The sequence below is a fragment of the Vidua chalybeata genome, chromosome 2, assembly GCF_026979565.1.
Source record: "Vidua chalybeata isolate OUT-0048 chromosome 2, bVidCha1 merged haplotype, whole genome shotgun sequence".
Classification (NCBI taxonomy): Eukaryota; Metazoa; Chordata; class Aves; order Passeriformes; family Viduidae; genus Vidua; species Vidua chalybeata.
In genome coordinates, this window is record NC_071531.1 from 61,259,381 (window position 1) to 61,282,181 (window position 22,801).

The 22,801-nt window shown below is 37.8% G+C and overlaps 1 protein-coding gene across 5 annotated transcripts in view; it reads left to right on the plus strand.

Annotated features, from left to right (window-relative positions):
* The window catches only part of ZPLD1 (zona pellucida like domain containing 1), a 103,839-nt gene that overhangs the window by 59,299 nt on the left and 21,739 nt on the right, over positions 1–22,801 (plus strand). For 4 of the 5 annotated variants that reach the window (XM_053936496.1, XM_053936500.1, XM_053936495.1 and 1 more), the window contains 3 exons: positions 4,489–4,602; positions 13,706–13,819; positions 19,090–19,310. In XM_053936496.1, the coding sequence (XP_053792471.1) occupies positions 13,714–13,819; positions 19,090–19,310 (327 nt within the window). In that variant the 5' untranslated portion in view covers positions 4,489–4,602; positions 13,706–13,713. Of the gene's footprint in view, positions 1–4,255; positions 4,365–4,488; positions 4,603–13,705; positions 13,820–19,089; positions 19,311–22,801 lie in introns of those variants that run through there. The other variant, XM_053936497.1, reaches the window with a different exon arrangement.

The following is a 22,801-nucleotide window of genomic DNA, read 5'->3' on the forward strand; positions in this document are numbered from 1 at the left end:
ACTAAAAAGCAGAGTTGTGAAATAAAAAGGAATTTTCAATGAAGAAATGAGCTGGTTTTAATGCTGTTCTAAAGCATAGGGAGTACGTAATTGTTACCACTGAGTAGGCAGGTTTACATAAATCCAGAGAAGCTGACGGAGTCTTGTGTATATTTTTTATTCCAATTCCCAATTTATAACCACAGCCATTTCTAATTCACATTTACCTATGCTAATACTAAAACATGTTGATCTTTTGATGTATATTGTCGTGTGCTGGTAAAACTAACAGGGATTTGTCTATCCCAGTTTTGTGGTCTGTACCCAAATGGAACTGATGCCAGGGTTATTTACAATCTGTTCAGGTCACATTTTTGCCTTTGGTAAAACTTTACCTAAACTGGATTTGGGTTCTGTGGTGTTTCAGTGCAGATACACTTTCATGATAATTTTTCCCACTTGTGCTCCCTGTTCTGCTAACAGTTTGCATTGGAGAGATTTAAATTACAATTGCTATGGCAAGATAGAAAGTGAACAAGATGGTTTTGAGGTTAAATACTATTCAGTTAAAACTGGTGTGCACTTTCTCTAGATGCTGATAATGTAAACAGCCATGACAATTTTTAAGCCATGTGTTTGTATGAGTATATTTGATTACAACTAGGGAGGAATCTCTCATGCAGTATTGATTTTTTGCATTTTTTTTTCCTTGTGGTTACAGCACACATTGATTAGGTACAGTAAGAATCATATAAGTTGTTAATCCAGTTTAGCTTGGGTGTGAATTAAATCTGATCTTTTAGAAAATAAACTTGGGTGGTAATGTGAATTGCTTATGTCAAGGGGCTCAGTGTGGACTTAATACTGAGAAATGCCTAGAAAAGCAAGTGTGTATGGGAGGGTTTAAATGCAGATGAATACAGCTATGAGAAACACAAAACAACTGTAGAGGGAGTGGGGGGCTGTTTGGAGGCTTCCAAAATTTCACTGTCAGAAGAAATGAATGTGGATGATGACGATGATGATGTCTTGGGAGGAAATCCATGAGAATAATCTCAAATATAAGCCTATACACAGATATATGTCCCAAAAATATGCCAAACTTTGTCAGGTTATTTTATCAGAAAGATCTGCTTGTTTGTGTTTTGACAGCTGAGGTTGTTCTTTTAATTATCCTTTTTCTTTCAGACATATTTTAAACTTTTGATGTTGATATATATGCTACAAAAAGCGTATGACTAGAAAAAATTACTTACCTAATTGTACCTAAAACTTCCTCTGTTCCTAAACAATGGAGATGTGCTTTGGCTGAATTGTTCCATTAGAAGGTCATTTAAGCTGCAGAACTCATTTCATGGACACTCCAGCAATCAGTGTACACCTTCAGAGCTCATTTCCAAAAAATCCACAATCCCATTTCACAGAGCAAAGCATTTAACTTTTAAATTAGAGTGGGAATATGACTTATGACATTGAAGAATATTTTGTTTTGAAATAGCCTCTGTGCTTCAAGCTAGCAATCTAGCTGAGGTTTGTAGAATTTCATATTAACAGTGAAGTTCTGATGTGGTCTGTGTTTGGTAGAAGCATGCTTAAGATAATTCCACAGCTATCTATTAGAGGATAATAGTGATAAAACCCAGGATTTTTTTTTATTCTGGTTAATAATAAAGGATGATCTTATCTATCTTATTTTTATTAAGGTAATTGCAGGTTTGGCAAAATATGTAGTTACATTGTGGCAAAACAGCAGTAGAATTTGGCTTACACGTGGACTGGTTAAAAATCTTTGGACATAACATTTTATTTGAAATTTGTTCTTCTCTATTGAGTTTTTCTATTCTCTTGCAGTTTCTCTGTCTCCTCATTGGTATTTAGATATGTGTAGCAAGGTGTGGAGGCTTTCTGAGTTCTGGAGAAGAGGGAAAAATAAATGTTTTTCTTACGTGTTATACCTTTATATAGGAAAAGAGAAAGTTCTTTAGAAGCTAATTCATAAAATTAGTAATCAAACAGTGTCCAAATCTCCTTGAAAATTATGGTTTAGAAGAATCAGCTTGTCTGATTTCAAATAATACATAAAATATGAGTGAGATGGGCAGAAGGATTTGTGGAATGGAGACAGATTTTTAATTTGGAAATGAGCAAGACATCCCCTAATGAGGTACATTTGGAAACTTATTGTGATCTATTCATAAAAGTGTAGTCTTATATTTGTTCTGGCCACAATAACTTTTGGAAATTATACTGAAAACTTTCAAAACCATTGAATATTATACAGGGTGAATATAGTTTTCCTTATGAATACACTCTTAGATTAGAGCATCAAATATTTGGGGGCACATTCTCTCAAGGGCTAATGGTGAAATAGTCAGGTTTTTTTTGGTTTTTTTCCCTTGTCAAAGAATTCAGGGATTTTTTTTTTTAATGTAAAGAATAGAGGAATAGCACATTATATAGCAGGGGAATTACTGAATTGTCCATAGAGAACTTGAAAAAGAAAATTGGATTTTTGAGTGCGTGTGGTATATCCTTCAGGTCACTTATAAGTACAGTGTTATAGCAGTGAAGGGCTTATTTTTACTAAGAACAGGGATTTGTTGATTGATAACTTCCTGTAAACAAGAGTAGTTAATTAAACATGAAACATGTTGGGCTGTTTTTCACCCTGCCTATGGGGTTTTAATAGATTGAGGAGAAAACAGCTGCCCTTCCAGGTGGCAAAAGCTGTTTGGGGTTGGGAGCATCTAGGTAATCCATTTCCCTGGGAAGGTTAAGGTGAGAGTTGCTTGTCAGCAGTGACTTTCACAGGGGAACACGCTGTGACCTGCTGGGATGAAGGCGATGCAGCCGCGCTGGGCTGTGCTGCCCAGCCGGCTTTTAACCACTTTGCTCACACACGTGGGCAGGTGGAAGTGTGCTCACCTCAGCCAAGCTGCTCCTACAGCTTTTGGGGAGAGTTGTGTCTCCCAGAAGAGCACAGCCACAGCCCCTCTGTGGACAGCTGCTGGTGAGCAGCTCCTTGAGTAAATCTCACATAATAAGGACCTGTCCCGCAGTCTTGTGCTTTGTCTCCTTTATTTGTTGAAAAACAGTCTGCAGAAAGGGAAAGGTGGGATGCCACCTGTGAGGATTTCATTGTATACATAATCCTGCAGAGGGAGGAAACCCAGAAGTTGCAGAATCTGTGATTGCTGTCAGTGGAAACAGAAATTGCATGGGGATTTATGATGGTTTGATGCTTTCAATAATCTCATCTGAAGACCAAAAGGCAAGGGATGGCTTTTGTTATTGGACATGTCTTAAATGATAAAACAACATAAACAGAGATTCTTATTTTGGAAGCCTACTCAAGGTTAGACTGTTCTTTAAATGCACTTGTTTGTGAAACTGATATTACATAAAGAAATTTTAGTTTGGGTTTGTACGATGCTTCAGTGTTAAGAGGAAAATCTGCTTTCCTCTGTCACTGCCCTGACACTGGAGAATGATGATGAGGAGGAGGTGAGTCAGTGCATCATGTTGGTGCTGGTTCTGCCATGTCTGCTCTGTGGGGCCTGGGTTGCCATCAATGTACACAGTGTACTCTGCAGCACTTTGATGTTTAAGAGGAGCTGGCCAAAGTGAAGGAATGGCAGAGGCAGGGCTTTTCTTTTCTAAAAACTCCCCCACACCCCAATAAATCCAGGCACCTCAAAGCTGTCTCTGTGATACAAAAGCCAACAAACTACTGTTTTCCCTGGCCAGAGGTGTAACAAAAGCTTCCAGACACAGATGGTTACAATATAAACTGAAGGGAGGGGGCAGAAGGAGGAAAAAGTCTAATGCCAGAAATGGGAGTTAAACACCCCCCCCCCCCAAATTCCAGAAATAGAGGAGTAGATATTGTGAAGCAGGCTTAGTTTCTAGCAGCTTGATCTTTGCCTTTGTGTGCACTTGGCTTTGTGTGCATTGATGTCCTGTTGGTAATTATCATTCTGTTGTCACCTGTATTCATGATGACACCCCCTATATCACATTTTCATCACAGCGTGAAAAGTCACTCTTTTTGCTTTTGTTTTGTTTAGTACTATGAGTTTAGCCCAGAGCTGAAAAAAAAACAACAGACACTTCTCACAACACACAATGGTACATTGATAACCTTGCAGTTTAGTTACTGATCCTATCTCAATTTTCTTCCATCTCTCTCCTTCCTCCCACCCCTCTTTTTAAGCAGACAAGGTTTTCCCTCAACAAGCTGATGACAGAATAATTTCTCCAGGTTGATTATTTGCCTCACATGGTCCTCTGAATTTCTTCATACAAGCGGAGAGAAGCAGATCAAAAGCCTCCAAGAAAAAAACAGGCAGAGGATTGAAAAAAGCCACCATAAAGAACCTACTCAGGTTTCATTCTGATGATGAACAGGCTTGTAAAGTATTCTGAGACCTGTCAAATTTTCCCATCTGAAATCCAGACCTATTTTAAAAAGAATTTTCATAATGAGTGTCTCTTTTCCTCCATCCACAGGCTCAGAGTATTTTCTGAAAAAGTTCTGCTGGGCAGAAGAGTTGAACAGTTGATCACATGCAGGAGCACGGGATAGATGGAGTACAGTTGACTCAACAACTACAGAGAATTTGGGTAAGTGCCCACTATGTCAGCCAACTAGAACTTACTAAAATATTGGTTAATATCACAGTATTCATTAATTTTAAAAGGAAGTTCTTGGTTTATCACCCGTCAGACAAATTTAACTTCACTAGGAAATCTCAGTGATAGTTTGTTGGGGAGGAAGTATGCAGGGAATGGCTGCATACTTCATGAAGGTGTTAGCATCCAACTGGGCTTGACTTTTGCAAGTTAGCTTTTACCTAAGGGTACACAGACCAGACCTGTGTTATTAATGTTAGGGGAGGAAGGTTATAAGCCCTGTGCAATGTGGAGGCTATCAGTGTATGTCAAACCCACTTGTGTTGCTTTCAGGAGGGAAACAATTGCTTGAAGGAGGCAATGTTATCCAAATTGTGTTGTCAGGCAGCCTGTTCCCACAGTCATTGCATTGATGGAGGAAAATTTTGATAAGCAGGACTTCCTATCTGGCTCCACTGCAGTTGAATGACGGGAGTTTGTTGATTGGAAATGACATTGTTTCTGGTCACAAAGCTGTCTGGACATGGTAATTGCACCACCTTTGTTTATTTTTAAAGTAATGATAACAGCGATATATTCTTCAGTGAAGATCGCAGGGATTTGAAATCAAGTCTTTGGTTAAGCTGATGAACTGATATGTCCAAATTGACATAGTTACTATAATTGCCTTGTGTACTGTGGGGGAAAACTTTAAGAGCTGCAGAAGACAGGAATGCTGGCTCTGCTTGCATATTCTTGATCAAAGAATGGTTTTACCAGTGCATGATGGTTTGTTTTCTTTCAACTAGATCTTCAGCAGTACACCTCGGGCTTGTTTTACAGATTGGCTCAAAAATTACTTCAAATCTCGTTTTAAGTTCCAAATGGCTACAACAAGGACTCGAAACATGATGAAAGAAATAGCCATAAGTGAATCTCTTCTGTTTCACAATAGAAATAGTTTTTCTTTTTTAAATATAAATTTGGGAACAGAATCTCTTTGATTTCATAGTTTATGAAATCTGTGGTATTACATACTTTCTTTGACCAAGATATTGGCAGCATTATTTACTGCTAATTTGTTTAACTTCCAAGGATTAGATAAGGTTGTACTCTACTGCAGCATTATTCTCCATCCTTACTGCTTAGTTGTTGTTTCTAAAAGCGAGGAAATTGAAGTAATCATGATGGCATAATCTCTTGGTGCTTTTTGTCAGTGATATCTTATTTTACTGGTAACTTTTCAAGCTGCAAACAGATGGCTGCAGTATAATCTACTTCCTAGTGACATCAAGCATTATTTTACTAAGATTTATATTTATATTGCTCTCTTCAAAGCATAAAAAGTGTAATTAAGTAGAATGACAGTCTTTTAGATTTTTATCTGCCCATGTGATTGCAGGGCTCTGGGGTCAGGCAATAGGATTAAGAGCATCTCATCACTAGATCAGTGTGTTTGAATCCAGACCATGGTTAGAGGTGACTGAAGGCCAGTAGAATGTGATGACACTTCAGGGGCCTCTATCAGATGATTTGACAATCTCTGTAAATTTGCTAGCTGGTGGAACCCCTATAATGACCAGTGTTCTGAGAAGGAAATCTGTAGACTGAATGTGCATGTGTGGAGAATGTATTTAAGCTTAGGAACAGTCTCAGTTCCAGGTTTTAGGGACAGCCTTTGTACGCTACCTGTGCAGGGGACATGACACGGCTTTTACTTTTGTGTTTCAGTCCAAGATGATCCTGGACTTGCCTTAGTCTCAGTGATTGTCAAATTGCAGTGTCTCCACTGAAAGTGAAAGAGAAACACGATGTAGACCAGCTGCAATAGAGCTAAATGGTCCCATTTTTCCCCTCCCTAATGGATTAATTAGACAGTATCTTAAACACTGTAGTTCTGTTCGTTACAGATACTTCTATATGTGCTTGCCAGCCTGTAAGTGAATGTGGCACAGCTGGTGTTTATCTGATGGCTCTTGTTTTGTAATCAGCTTGTTTATAGTATTTTGTAGCTGAAGCAAGATAAAGAAAATCCAGCATGATTTTTATTTTGGTTTTATGATGTGAGGCAGAAATGCAGTGACCTCAATAGGGAATCTATCAATATTTTCAGTTGGTTTATGTTCTTGGTGTTTCAGTTGAATCCACTGAGGTTGTACTAAAGGGTTTAACTATAAACCACAAAATTAAAGAAAAGCAGAGCACAACGAGCCAAATTATGTGGATTTTATTGATTAAAAGCACGTCTTGATTTGTCAGGAACATCCAAATGTGAGCTAAAAATTATCTTTTCAGACTGGTCACTGCAGTAGTCTCCAAATCTTATACTGAATTACCTTTCTTTTTTTCTCAGGTATCTTGCTGATGTCAAAGTTTTTCTGATGCAGTAGACAACATGAAGAGTGTGGAAGTGAGAGGATAATCTGTTCAAAATTGTTTAATTCAGGTCCAAGGCCTTGACAATAAATCGCTTCCTTAAGACCAGTTTTCCTCACAAATCTGCTTTCACTGGCAACATTCTGTGCTTTGTATCTGCACGAATGTTGTGTGGGAAACACTGGTTAGTTCATGCAGGTTGCAAGAATAGAATAGAAATGAATTTTTGCTGTGAGGCTCAGGAGATGTAATTTTCTGCATTTCTATATGTGGAACTTAAAACTGATTTGAGTTTTCACACTTTATTGAGGTATCTGTGTACCATGGATTTGAAAACGTAATTTCAAAGAGAGACTTACATTTATTAGCTTAACTCTCAGATACATAATTATGTACTTTTATTGTATGATATCATTAGCATGATTTGAAAAATGCTAGCATTTTCTTAGGTTGTTAAAATAAGTGCTTGGCAGAGAGATATAAATATACTGTTGAGGCTGCTTTTGTGGGACTGCAAAGCAAGTACTCTGGCAATATTTAAACTAAAGTTCAACTGTTCCATAACTAAGCAGAGCTATGGTGAAAATAATATGGCACAGTGTAGGGGGAAGATATCACATTTGAAGAATATTATTTCACTAGTGGATACAGGAAATGCTAGAATAAATCTGCTATTTAGCACAGAATAGAAGGTAAACACACTACACCATGTCCTCAACATTTGCAACTGAATAAATTTAAATAGGCCTAGTAAGTCAAGATATCTGGCTTATTCAACATTTAGATTTATTTATAATTTTATAATTGTATTTTCCCAGTAGTCTGTCTCCTTGGAAGAAGATATTATGCTCCTTTGTATAAATCTCCTGGAAATATTTCATAAAGGTGTAGTATTCACTTGATCACCATTCACTTCTTACATTGTAAATATACAGTTAACTTAGTTTCTTTTCAGACTACATTAAAAAAAAAGTCAGTGCATCCAAGGATTGGTTGTAAAAATAAAGACATGCACGTATACTAAGGTAAAATGTTAAAAAGTTTATTAGGAATGTTTTGAAGTGTTGGAGGGTAGTTTTTTTTTTTTTTTTAAGAGCTTATTGGCAGTATGGTGCACTAATTAAATTTCCCTAGTCATTAGGCAGGTGGAAAAACTGTCTCAGCTGGATTTTTGCCTATCTGAGGGTGTGAGATGAAGCTCCAGATGGACCTGCGCTAGTGCCTCTCTCTAAACACACCTAATTTTATAGATTCAAGAGCTGTAAGACTTCTCTTATTTACACAACATACACATTTATTTCTCACTACAGTCATAACATTCACAAAAAATACTGAGCTGTGAATTCTGGAAGCAGATGTAGGTTTTTACCCTTTTGGTGTTCAGAAGGGTTTAGAATTATTATTTCATTTCAATTGATAAGCACACTATGTATTGCTTCCATATAAGTATTTTATGATCTTGAATATGAGTTGCCCATTGTAGTGTGCGGGTGAAAATCTGAGGTCTTTCAAATTAAAAGTCTAAAAATTTTGATGCGGCTTCCTTTTGTGGAAACTTAACATCTCTTTCTCAGACCCTTTGGCTTTTTTGTTCTGTGAAAGAGATTATTGTAAAAAGACTTGAAAGTAACACAAAATTCTTTTAACTTACACTACAATTTTTAAACTTCTGAACCAAAGCAAAAGCTCTTATTTTTCAAAAACTGCAAAAATTTCTTCAGTCTCATTTTCCTTGGACAGTATGGGTACCTACTTGATTCACAAAACATCTTGGCATTTGAGACTTTGGCTATGATTTAGAATTGGTCAGGGAAAGCTCCTGTTTGGTTCTGGTAGTATTTTGATTAAGGAGGTGTTCCAAGCTTTGACCCAATATTTAATTACAAATCTAATATATTATGGAGCTAATTCAGGATTCTTTCTGAATTATTGAACTGAGGGCAAAAATATGACTAGAAAATACGTACAGGTCATTCGGAGGCCAGATAATTGATGCTGAAGGCAAGTCTCTGCCCGACCAACTAATGTGTGTTTTAAAATCATGGTCTTTCTCATTCAGTCCACAACTGCTGTGTTCCAAATAGCTACGAGAGAGATTAGTTTACTTATTTAAGACAAAAATATTTTCACATTTTCCATGTGTGAACAATCAGCTGGTTTTGTACATCCTGAGGTGCACTGATTTCTGATGTTCTTAGTTTTATTATTTCCTCATATATGTCAAATTATTACATTTGCTGTGAGCCCTTAAATACTGTAATTTTGGGAATATACAGGCTGTTCATAGGTTTAGTAGGAAACTTGAACTTCAAGGCTCATGTGTGTGCCTCTGTGTGTTTGCATTTTTCATGTACATATATGTGTGTGCATGTCTGTATATATTTATTTTTTCCATTTTGCAGGTTTCTCTAGGTGTCAGAAATGTGACGGCACTATGGGGTCTGAAATCACAGAGCACTCTAAAAAAACTACATGTGTTTCAAAGTCTCAGAACCAATGATTATCCACAAACATAGAGAAATATTGCAGTTGAAATATGTCTTAAAGTTCTTTGCACCTCAGTTACCCTTTTTTTCTATTAAAAAAACTTTTTAAAAAGGGCAATTATCACCTTTTGATAGGCTTATCTTTAAAACAGTTACTGTAAAGATCTAAGTCCTCTTTCATCTGCATCATGAGACCCAAGGATATAAAGTGGAAGGCGATAGTGAAAATTATCTGGTTAATCTATTTCAATAGGTTATACAACTGAAAAGAAAAAGTTCCACTGAAGAACTTGAGCTAGATGGATATTCTTCTGGTTTTGTTCACTGGGTTACTTTTAAGTGATGGCAAACAGTCTCGTGTGTGTTTAGAAGCACAGTGGTTCTGGAGGACCTGACAGTGGCACCATAAATGCACTTCACAACTATTCACATCTTCGGTGCACAAGCAGAAGCAGGTGTGGCAGAGAGATGAATGCAAGCCAGAAGGACAAGGAACTATTTTGTCACAAGATGACTGAGATGGACTTGTTGAACTATGTAATGATAATTTGAAAATATTTTTGTAAGCAGAAGTAATGTTCCTATTCCATTACTTGTAGATGCCTGATGAACATTGCTAGACAACATTTAGGCAGTTACTAGGTATATTAGGCATGTAAGATAACACTTATAAATGTGCCAACAGCTTATTATGTGCTCATCACATCTATAATTTTCTTTCAGAAATTTTTGTTATTACTATTAACTATTCTTTTTGAAAGATGTATCCAGTCAGAAGGAATGATGCTCACCATATTCTGCTGAACTGCTGTACCCTGTGAATTAAAAATAGAGAATAAGCAGTGGACTATAGGAAGTTCTTATAAAATACAGGAAGACTATTTGAAATAATAATGTACTTAGAAGTTGCAACTGGCTCAAAAATGTAATTCAATAAAAATGTAGGGCTGAATCAGTGAATGCTGTTGACAGTGGAAAATTTAAGATCTTTTTAGAGAGGATGGGAGAGAAGAGAAATGAGTATCAGGTCATGACAGAGGAAAGAAGAGGGAATTTAAATCACACTACAGCTTCTCAGTGGAATTAAATTCCTAAATTGACTGCAAAAGCATATGATGTTTAAATCATAAACAATACTTGGGAATTCTCTGAAGGTTTTCCGACATGGTGAAGTTTATCAAACCAGGTACGAGGTTTCGTAAAGTGATAGCAATTAAAGTGAGGACTGCCTGTTGCAACTCTGACCTTTCTGTACTCTTCAGTGATGTGCAGCACAGAACAGTAGGGCCTGGGTCTTGGTGCATCAGTGAAACATGGTATGGGTTTGTTGTTTAAGAGTTTAATGAACAGAAAGGGTCAGATTTCCCTTGCAGCATGTGTTGACATCTTTTTAATCCTGGATATCTTCTTAACAGCCAAATATGTTTGTTGTAGATCAAAGAAGCATTTTTTTTTTTGCAACCACCAAGAGCTGCATTCCGCAGAAAAGGCATACTAAGAATTGCACACTAAATGAAGAAAAAAAGGCAAATATCTTCCTTATGAATTTCACTCCAGGATTATATATCATCCCATTCCTGACACTTGCATGCTGTCTTATGATTTTGTACATGGATTTTAATTTCATATTTATATACCAGCAAGAATATCATGTTCCTGTTACTATTTTGATAAAACTTTTATACTTCTATAATTGTATTAAATGGTCAGCCATATCGGTATGGTACAAAATTTTTGGTTAGGATGCCTTATACATTTTGGGAGGCTGAAGTTCAGAAATTTCTGTTGAGCAATAGCTTGCTAGGGGCCTTTAAGACCAGGCAGGAAAAGCAAGAATGGCTGCCTTAATTGTGCCTGGGATGGGCAGATCAGTGATGTTGGCCTCTCAGGATGCTTTCTAGCCCTGCAATTCTCTTGAAAAATGAAAAATAATGCATATTCCTAGCTTATTTAACCAAAAGCAGCAGGAGTCAGCTCAATTGGTGATGTGGATCTGCATGTTGATTCATATGCAGATGAGTCAATAGCCAAAAAGCAAGTAGGACATTATTGGTTGTGTTAAAATCTGAATTGTTCTGAATACCGCTGGAGAAATAATGCTATAAATACTTAATATCTTAATTCAGATTTGTTCCTTAGCAATCATCTATCCTTCCTCCAAAATGCAGCAGTTTAAGTTATGTTTAATAATTAATATTTTAGAATTTATTATGAAGTTCTGCTTTTCGTCTAAAATAATAATTACAGCTTCATCAGTGACATCTTTCATTTAACTCTTTTCAAACAGTTTTTTTTATTAGCAGAAAACCAATGTGGATGATAGAAAATTAAACTCAGATTTAGATCTTGGTAAATTGCCCTTGATGTATCCCATTGTAATGGACATCAGAAACCAGCCCATATACAAGAGAACAGCAGTAGCCACTTTATCGATATAACTGCTGTATGTACAAGCAGAGGAAAGGCTCCAGAACACTGGAGAAACGCCAACTTTCTGAAAGAAAAGATGTTTCTTCCAAAATAACATATGCATTTTCATAGTAAACAAACAAGCAAAACATTGCTGTGCTTCATCTGAGAGTGATGGACAAGGTGAAGAGATCATGAAAATACAGAGGTTTCATAGCAACCCAGTTGGAAATTTTATTTTCTTTCTTATGTTTCCACAATTCTTCATCAACATTAGCTGCAAGTGCTGTCAATCTCCACAGGAATCTAATGGAAAAAGTGTTAAGTGTCAAAGAGTGCTTTTGTTTGGAATTTAGTATCCACCTGAAACAAAAAGGAGGTTGCATTGTTGCTGTAACTCACTTGTTGAGAAAATTGTGAAGAGCTAGGTGGGAGAGCTGCTTTTGGATGTGATAATAGCAAAAGTTACATCTGACTTCCCAAATGTGCATGCTTAGCTGGAAGCTGGTGTTTCCAATTCTGCATTTTATTCCGTGTACTTCCGAGCAGAATTACACAGGAAACATTGGCTGTACACTTGGACATACCTTTGACTTTTTAGAATGTGGGTCAGTGTTTTCTTGGAGTTATGTTCATTGACAAAGCATGTGGGAGTGTCTTCTAAGGGTCTTTCTTTCAACGTAGAGCATTAAGTGAGCATAGTTTGAAAATTAGTGAAAACCTTTGCATTATTGAGGAGAAGTAGCTCAGACTGCTGTGTAGCCTTGAAAGATCCAGTAAAGAGTGAAGGTTTGTCTCAAATGTTCTCTCCATGTGCTGTGGCCAGCTCTTCTCAGCAATGCAGGACAGTCCCTTGCCATGCCAGGTATGGCTGCATTTAGGTGTGCAACACCTCTGAATTTGCGCATGTTCCTTATCCACTTGGAGAGAGGTGATCTGTAGTCTTAGAGGAAGCAGTTTCCTAAGTCTTAGAATTGCTGAGTTCCTGTCTAGGCAAATAGAGAGCATTGCCACATTTGGGGTCTACATCAGCAGCTACATTCTCTAGAATGACAAAATCTTACATATATAAAACCCCCAAACAAACAAAATAAACCAAACAAAAAATTAGTGCACTTGGATCCACTGACAAAAATCTCAATATTTTGGGATGCTTTTGACAGACATGTATAAAAAGCTGGGGGGTTTTAGGTTGTGGTAAATACCACAGGTATTACACCTAGGAGCTTTTCTTGCAAAAGGAATCATTACTGAGAACATTAGAAATTCTTGTATTCTGATTGCCAGGTACAATCCAAGTAGATACAAGTATCTGTACCAGCTCTTTGTGTAAGCTCAATTTAATTGCACTTGTGCTGCAAAGAACAATTGTTTGGCAAATAGATATGAACCAATTTTTATTCTAGGATCTTGAGCCTGAGAATTGCTAACCATTTATTTCTATGGTTTTCCATTACTTGGAACAATAGTTTTATCTTAGCCAAGAAGTCTTTCTTAAGGAATTTTACACTGAAACATCAAGAAACAGTTGGAATTTAAATGTTCAAGCAATTCTAATCTATCAATATATATTAAGGTTTTTTTTCCCTTTTCTATTATCCTTGAGTGCCTTTTATTTTGCCACAAGTTATGATTGAAAGTTGTAGAAGTTAATAGAAATCACACATTACTCAGGAGCAGAGAAATAGGCCCTACTGTCTGTGACCTCTTTCCCACAGGCTTTGTGAACTTTATCTCCAGTTCCTTTGCTGGAGATCATTGCCTCCTGAGCGATAGAATGTTTGCAGTGAGCATCTTTAATGCAATGAACAGATGTGTGTAATAACCACTTAATGTTTTGCTAGGTTTTGCAATGGAACAGGTATGGTTGCTGCTCCTGCTGACAATTAAAGTGCTCCCAGTGACTGCTCAGTTCAATGGATACAACTGTGATGCTAACCTCCATAGCAGGTTTCCTGGTAAGTATTTAATAGACTTTTTTTCTAATGGCTTCTTTATTGTCTTGGTTCAAAGCAGTGCTTATTTTTAAATACAGAGCTTTAAATCTGTCTAAGGCCTGGGGGTAGGACTCAACATTAATTGAGTGTTAACTGTTTTTGTGACAATGAACTTGCCTAATGATGCACTTTGCTTTTTTCTTAATTGCACAATGGGTCAAATTCAGCCTGGTAGCAAGGCAAACAATTCCCCTCACACCAGTGGGGCTTGACCCGCTTTTGCCAGTGCTCTAAACTGTCCAAGACATTCACCAGAGCTCATATTATTGCAAATGTTCTCTATAGATTTAACACTCTCACACTTTTAAATGGGTTTTCTTTCATATTTAGATTTTATAGTTTTCTTTTCCTGGGTGAGAGAATATAATTACATCCTTTTAGTAAAATAAAGAAATATGTATCTATTTTAAGCAAAATTACCTTGATGGCAAAATTTTAGTGCCTCACTTCAACATTAAGTCTTTGCTTAGGGACAGGTGAAGCAATGAGTTTTGTCTATGGATGATGTATTTTCCTTCCTCTAAGAAAATGGGAATGAAGTAATTTTGGGGACACTGGATGTTCAAAGCGTTAATACAATGAGAAATAGAAATTAAATGTCAGTCTTGGTGGCATGGTATCAGGGTTTACTCAGGCAAAGGATCCTTTTAGTTTCTATTATATTGCTGATCCTTCCTGCTTCAGTTGTATTATAGACAGAATAAAAATAATAAAAAGAAGGCTGTGAATACTCTCGCTCTCACATCTTGTTTTACTAAGATAGTGACTGAATTGAATAGTTCAGTAATGAACACTCAGTGTAGTATTACACTGTAATACCTCTCCTGTTGTTGCTTTCTGAATAATAAAAGTTATGATTTTTTTTTCAGGAAGGGTCAGCTCTTTTATTAAATTTAAGTCAGCAGAAGGCAGAAAGTCGGTTTATTGATTCCAGTGTTACTATCACACTGCTAGGTGTTTTATTGACATAAGGACCAACAGTGGGTTTGATTCTTTTCCACTTAATCAATATAAACATGAAGAAGAGAGAAATAAGACATGCAAAGAAGATCAAATACCTTGTCTCCATTCCCGAGAAAATCACAGTTTAGCTGAGTATTTTGAAAGCTACTTTTTAATATATATATATATATATATATATATATATATATATATATATATATATTCCCATTCTATTAATAATATATATATACCATTTCTTAGCGTCAATTTTTGCAGGCTTGTTTCTGAATTGTGAGTGAATTTTGTCCACCTGCTTCTGAGCTAGCTTTTGAGTTTCTTATGAAATTGTTGTTTATTTGGTCCTCATTTGAGGCTTCTTGAGATGTTTACAACAGATAGAGGGAAGTTTATGTTCCTCTTTCTGTGTTTTAAAATTTTTCTCTGGTCATTTTTTGCACCTGCTCTGTTCCAATGTTTCTTTCCAATGTGATACCTGTAAATTGAATTCATCTCTTATTGAGGGTATTTAGGGGCCTCTTGCAGTTCTGCCTCATAAAAATGAGTCATATCAAATTCCATGTCTGCCAAATCTCATTGACTTGGGAGAAAATCTGTTTAGGTTACAGGCCAAAAGATTTTTTTTAAAGTAAATTCTAATCACCCCTCACTGGCCATATGAGCTGAGAGCAGAGTCCTGCTTTTTCTTGTTTGTCATCTAAGGCAGCAAAGACTCAAAGGCTGGGATTTAATCAACAGTCTTACTGTTGATTTTGAGAGCTAGGAAAGAAAAATAATTCTGTTTGTTAGTTGTGCATCTGAGATGGAAGTAAAAGCCAGGAACCCCTTTTGCCCCAAATTTAGCAGGTGTTATTTTCAATATATTGGGTCTGCTATTTAATGGGCTGGGGTCTGCTATTTAATGGGCTGGGGCTAGTCGAGCTGAGAGGCTACTGAAGATGGAGAGAGAGCCTCTGCAGGGAGAAGGGGCTCACTCTTTCTGTGCTGGCTTCCCCAGCTCCTGGCTCAGGCTGTGGTTTTGGGGATGCTGTCTCAGGGCCCTTGGGGTTCAAATGTAAGGGGAGAGGTGAGAGAGAGGTCAAAAAGGGTAACATTTTAAAACCGGTATCTTCCAGGCTGAGATACTACTCACAGAACCTGTTATGGACAGATTTTTTTCCTGTTCCTTATTTGTTCCACACAAGGAGTCTTTATTGCTGTCAGCTGGAATTCCAAGCATGATGTGCAGATACTGGAGAAGCCATTGGGTGTTGAAGTTATCTCCTCTTTTTCTTTAAATGTTGATAAGAAACAGAAGTTGTCTTCAACAAAGAGGACAAGTGAAGCCTTCCTAGAGGAACCATGGAGCTCATCCATTTTTCATTTGTTTGTGCTTTTATCATTCATCACTTAGGTGACTTCTTGCATAGGAATAGTTCTGCATAAATAGGATGACAATTAAACAGAACTTTTGTTTCTGCTGTTTGCAGGTTTATTTTAGAGTGCAGGTATGCAACAGTCATCAGGAATGAAGGAAAATAGCCCCATTTTTGGTACACAGAAAATGCAGTGATTTTTTTGTACCAAAGCTAGATGTGTTCTAGAGAATATATAATTAGGTTAGGTCTTGCCATCATTCAGCCAGCTTACATAGGGAAAAAACTTTAGTTCTGCATTGCAGTAAAGCATAGTTTTTAGAAGGCTTCTGGGGCATAGAACTGTAGCAGTCTGTCTCCAGTTGGGACATGCAGTTTTCATTCAGGGGGTTCTTGTCTTGAGTTCATATTGAGGACTTTGTAGGGACTGAGGAAATGTTGCAGCTTTTTCACATACACTATGCATTTTAATTCAATATCAAAGCAGGGATTTGATCAAAGAGGAGGTTCGTGAAGAGAAACTGGATTTGGACTACACAGATCTTTTCATTCCTCTTCTGATGGAATGACTTTTATCAATGGTGTTCTGTGGAAACTCTTGTCCTCTGAGGGTTTTTTGGCTGCCTGCCCTGGGGTGAGTTGTCAACCTGTGGAGGGGTAACAGAGCAGAAGTGGGCAGTGGAGCTCCCAGCATTTGCCCCCATGAGTCTGCCCATAATTCAAGATGGTCTCTGTTTCTGTAGGATCTGTGTACCTCTTGGGCTTTACTCTCTTGCTTGAGAGACATCCATGAGCACTTCTGGCTGTAGATAGCTTGTGTGATTTGAGTCAGAAAGAAACCTGGTTTGCCTGTATGGAAACTCTGTGACAGAGAGGCCATTATAGTTAAGGCTTCATCAGTTGGGTCCCAAAACCTTCAAATATCGCTCCTCTGACTCAGAAAACCAGAGGCTTTTAATGCAGGAATGCAAATACTTTTTTGTTTGTTTGTTTCTTTTAACTTATATAGGAATAATATTTACCTTCCCAAATTGTCAAGAAATGAGCTAGATATTTAACATCTAAGAGGGCATTAGATCTGTTTGGGACTGGCTGCAGATAAATTTCTGAACAAAAAAGGTTTTATTTCCAGAATGGATTAATTTGGCTGCAATACTTCCTCATGAAGTAGTGAGCAGAAGAGGTTGAGTCTGGAAAGGTTGTTTATCCTCCTGTATCTCACACACAAGGGTCTCATTTCCCATAGTGTCAAATGATAATTTTCCAACTACTAGTGGTAGCTTAATTGGTAAAGTTATTATTTTGCTTTTTGAAAAGGCTTGAAGTGAGTTATGAAATTAACTGAGCTACTTTGTTACATCCTGCAATTTGTTATGATCTGTTTGTGCATTGGTCCGAGGAAACATAAATGCACACTTTGCCATTCCCCATTTTGTGCTGGCCCCTCTACCTTGGTACACTCATTAAATGGTAGGTAATAGTCATCCTGCAGTGGAAACGAAGGCATGCTGCTTCCTGATCTTTGTGCATTACATTAGTGAGATTATGATTGTGTACAAACCAGGAGAATTTCATGCCAAATCACTTCACCTCCTGTCTTGCCTCCAGTACCTTTCTACCCAAATTTACACCCAGTGAGTAACATTTATCATGACATTAGCTCAGGACTGAGTTTGGCCTGTTATTTTCTGCACTTGATTGTTTTGGCTTGAAAGCCACCATTAAAGCTGTCTAAATTAAACTGCTTGTGCTTCTTTACCATGAGGGAAGAAGTAGTTCATTGTAATGGAAATTTCCTCTCTGCTGTGACTGCGCAGTGAAACAATTTGTTTTAGCAGGCTTAATGGTATAGTATTGACTGAAGTTGTTCTACAGTTTTTAATAGCCCTTAATCTTTAAGCACATGTAATAAATTAGTTCTATAATGGAGTAATGTCTGTGTTTAACACAATGCAGTATGTATTTTTGTAAAGTACTAGGGGGAAACACCAGAACAGCCCCCCAACCATCTACGTGCAAAGACCTTAAAGAAGAGCAATGTTAGAGCTTTAAAGCAAAACAATCTGTTGCTTGTGCCTGTGTCTGAACCTGATGCTTTTCCATTCAGAACATAAAAATCTTCAGAACTTTTGAATAAAAGGTCAAATTGGCAAAGAAAGTTTTTTTGCTGTTCAAAAATTGATCAGTTTTAACAGCTGCTTCTTTCTAAGTCTTTTGTGTTGTCATAATGCACAGAATGAAAGATTGCAAGATGCTTTGTGGTATTGATCATAGTCTTTCAAGAGCTAACTGATTTTTCATTAAAGGTCAAGTTGATGGTTCTTAAAAAAAAGCCCCAAAACCAAAACCCAGGGAAAACCAACTTTGGAGAGATCATAATAAATTACTCTACTATGCTGTTGATTGTACTTCAAAGTCTGCACTGCCTGAGACTGTGATCTCATACACAGTGGACTCCAGACAACTCAGAAAAATGTAGCCAGTTTCCATGCCAGAATGGGTTGGGAGGCAGAGCTTGGCCTTCTCTATTTCTCAAAATTGCTGGAAATTTCTGTTCCAGAGGGGGCTGCTTAATCAGACTCCAAATATTTAACCACTTGCTGTTTTCTACTCTGTTGCAGTGTTTCATTTTATGAATGTGCTACTAAAAGATTTGCTGTGGGATTAATGTATTTCTTGCTTGGTTACACTATGTTACTATATTAATTTTTGTTTTTTTTCTTCAGTGAAATGGTAGAGTCAATTCTGTTCTTCAGACTAATGCAATTCCTACCTTTATATTCTAATATTTTTCTGAAACTGAAATCTAAAAATTTATTTGATTGGAAGTCACAACACTACACTAACTGCTACAATAGTTGTATAATGATTGCTTCAAATCTTCTTACAATGTCTTTCCCTATATTTTTCTTGCAGCTGAGCGAGATATCAATGTTTTCTGTGGAGTACAGACAATTACTATGAAGATAAATTTTTGCACAGTTCTTTTTTCTGGTTATTCTGAGACAGATCTGGCACTGAATGGGAAACACGGGGATGCCCACTGCAGGGGCTTCATCAATAACAACACCTTTCCAGCAGTGGTCATTTTCATCATCAATCTGAGTACTTTGGAATCTTGTGGAAACACTTTAGTGGTAAGACCAAGAAAAAGCAAAATTATAGCTATGTATACATAGGATCAAGTGAATGCCCTTGACAGCATTCTATCTTTCATAGATAATTTTTACTTTGTCTTACCCAGTTGGAAACATATTGCATACATCAAAGAAAACCAGAGGAAGCTGGTAACTTATAATCTTGATTACTATTGAGAAAATATAGCGGGACACATATTTGTCCTCTGATTAGAAAGTATAATTTTTATTTAAGAATTTTTTCAGTGGAAGAATGAGATTTTTCCAAGGTATTTCTAAAACCCTTGCTGACCATGCCTTAGATTTTGCAGAAGTGGAGAGTTTGACAGTTCATGTCTATCACATTGAGTGATATCAAAGTACCTATGAATAGCTTAAAAAAACAAGTTTAAAAATGTATTATTTTGAAGGGTTCTAATCTCTCCAGAATTCTTATTTGTACTTGGTCCCTGTCATATCAAAGTACCTATGAATAGCTTAAAAAAACAAGTTTAAAAATGTATTATTTTGAAGGGTTCTAATCTCTCCAGAATTCTTATTTGTACTTGGTCCCTGTCAGTTTTTATAACAAACCCCCTGTTTTGTTGCTAATAATTTTGCTGAAATGTTTGCTATGCTCTGTGACCTCTTTGCCTTAGGCTGAATTTTCTTTTAAAATTTTAACAAACAACCAGTTCAGCCAATTCAAGACTCTTTTCCAGCTGTAGCACCTCTATGACTTGCAGTAGAAGAATTTTCCAGGAAGCAACTTCTTCCTGTTCCTGTGTAAACTGTGACCTTGTAAACTCCCTGAACTTGCTACTTGATCATAATTGTAAGAGCTAGATTTTTAAAATCAAAACAAAAAGGCATCCCAGTCTGATAAGTCCAAATAATTGGAGCTTCCCATGAAGTCCCCCACCAGCCTGCACTGAATACAAAGACAAAGCAGCTGCTAAAAATATAACAAAAAATATTCCCCCATCCTCCCTGTTTATTCATGCTGTGTCCCCAGATGAAGACAAAAATGGAGCAGGGAGCATTTCTTATCGTGTTCCCCACACTGGAGTTTTACAGTCCCCTGCATTTCTTGGCAGTGTTTCACAGCAAAGACCTTCAAGCTAATTTTCAATAAAAGTAAGGGAAAGACAACAGTTCAGGCAGAACTTGTGTAAAACCCATGTCTTTCTGTAATACAGCAGACTCAGCTTTTTACTTTATGGGGGGTAGGGTGATGAGGAAGTTAAAAAAGCTTTAGTTGACTGTTCTAATTTAGCCTGTACTGTTTAGGCAAAAACTCTGATCCTGGAATATTCTATTTTCAACATTTTTGTGCTATTTAGAAAATTATTAAGTATGCTATGGGCAAAATGCATGCCTGCTTCTGACTTTTAGGTGTGTTTTTGGTAGACAAAGAAATCAAAATTTCTGCTGTGTGTCCTGTGCTACTTACTGCAAAATGTTACAACTCATGTGCAGCTCAGGATGATTCTTCCATAATGAAATGTTTTTTTAAGAAACCATGTGTTTTAAAGCTACTGAGAGCATCTGTTTTGCTAACACAGTTGTATAAAAGAAATGCTGCAGTAGAAGTCCAGTGCCATGTTAATTTGCTCCGTTGTGTCTGTGCCAGCTGAGAAAGGAATTTGTGCTGTTCTCAATTGTTTTCAACAACCCCCTTATTCAGATCAGTAGCTACAGATGGAGTGGAGCTGGGCTAATACCAGCAGGGAAGTGTCCCTCAGTTTTCCTGAGGACTGTGTGTTCTTGCAGGCTCTGCACACTCTGAGCTGAGCAATACAGAATAGTACATGTCCATGGATGCAATTCAGGTTGCATTTGCATTAATTTTGTATTACTTTTCAGCTCTGTAATTTCTGACATTTCATAGTTTATATTTAAGATTTAGAAATATATAATATAAAGAAAGCCACACTGTCATGGTTTGACATGGAAGTGAATTTTTTTTCCAGGAAGTTGGGTCAAACCAATCAGTGGTCAGGTTTGGATATTGGCACCTGGAGTGACCACTGAAAGTATGGACACGCCTCTGAGAACACAGGGGGTTAACAGCAAGAACTCCCAGGGGAACTGTCTCTTTGATTCCGATTCTCAGAGAGTGCAGACTCTCCCCTGCCCAGCCATGGGCTGGGTGGGGGAGGGGAAGCCACGCGGCCTTGTCCAGGTAGGCCGAGGGGCTGAAGGTCTGGAACCCAGCCAGCTCCTGGACGGAAGGGTGAAGAGAAGCGGAGATACCTTTGTTTTGCACCTCTCCCCTCCCCCCCCCGCCAAGAGGGAAAGTGACAGAGAGCCTGACGCACCTGGAAATTTGCCGGCAGAGGAGAAGGAGAAAGGGGGGGGGATGATGCCCAGCGTGGGAGACGGGATGCTGGCCAGAGATTTCAGCCATCCAGGGAGTCTGAACTTTTAACCCTTTCCAGGAAATGAGGGCTTTGTAAAATATTACTCCTCCTTGATTTGTAGTGGAAGAGAGACAGTCCAGGACCTGAAATGTTAGAAGAAATATTTAGGTGGGAGGAGATGATGAAGTAGCTTTTGGCTGGACTTTTCTTGTTAGCCATAGACTGAACCAAAAATCTCCTGCAATAGAGACTGCATTTTAGGGGGATGCAGTGGTGACCCAAGGAGACCTGCTTCGGCTTCTAACAGCACAGGAATGGCAAGAGCAGAAGAAAGCTGAGGAGGGAATGGTGATGCCCTCTGTCTTCAGGAAGAAGATGATCTCTGTTCTTGGACCCTTGGCCCCAGGGGAAAATGGGGGGGACTGTAGTCCCAGGATGAGAAGCTGAACTGTTGTGTCTTTGGGTCCGTGGCAAAGCATCCTTAAAGGAGCCCTATGAGCAGTCTGTCCATGCACGGTGGTGAGAGCACTGTGACATGGAAAGGAGAGTGTCACACTGGCAGATTTTCTCCAGGCGGTTGCCATGTGTGACAGGGAAACACAGGAGGTGGCAACTGTGTTTCCTGGGGGGTCTGTGGTGCAAGAGAGACTTCTCTCTCCCTTGATAGTTTGAGTATTGATTATCTGAAGGGTAGTAATTTGATCAGGAATCCCGGGTGATGTTTCATGGTGGGTGTTTTGGAAATTGGGAGGAGGAGGGGTGTGTGTTTTAAAAGGTCTTCATCCTGGATTTAGTCTGTGTGTCTTGTGTAGTAGTAGTTTAATAAAGTTATTTTTCCCTTTGTTATTAAGCTTGGGCCTGCTCTGCTCTGTTCCTGATAACATCTCACAGCATTTATTTGGGAAGGTGTATTTTCATGGGGGCGCTGGCATTGCACCAGTGTCAAACCATGACACACACTCAAAGTTCAACTATTTGGCTTCAGGCTTCCTATAAAGTACCTTATTTTTGATGTGTCCATACTGAAGCTCAACAATGAGAGAATATTGTTTCTGTGAATGAAATTGTTTGTATATTGGCCTTTTTATTGGATATAGAAGCTCATTGTAAGGTAATACTTTTAACTGTAATAGAAAAGTTGCTTTACTT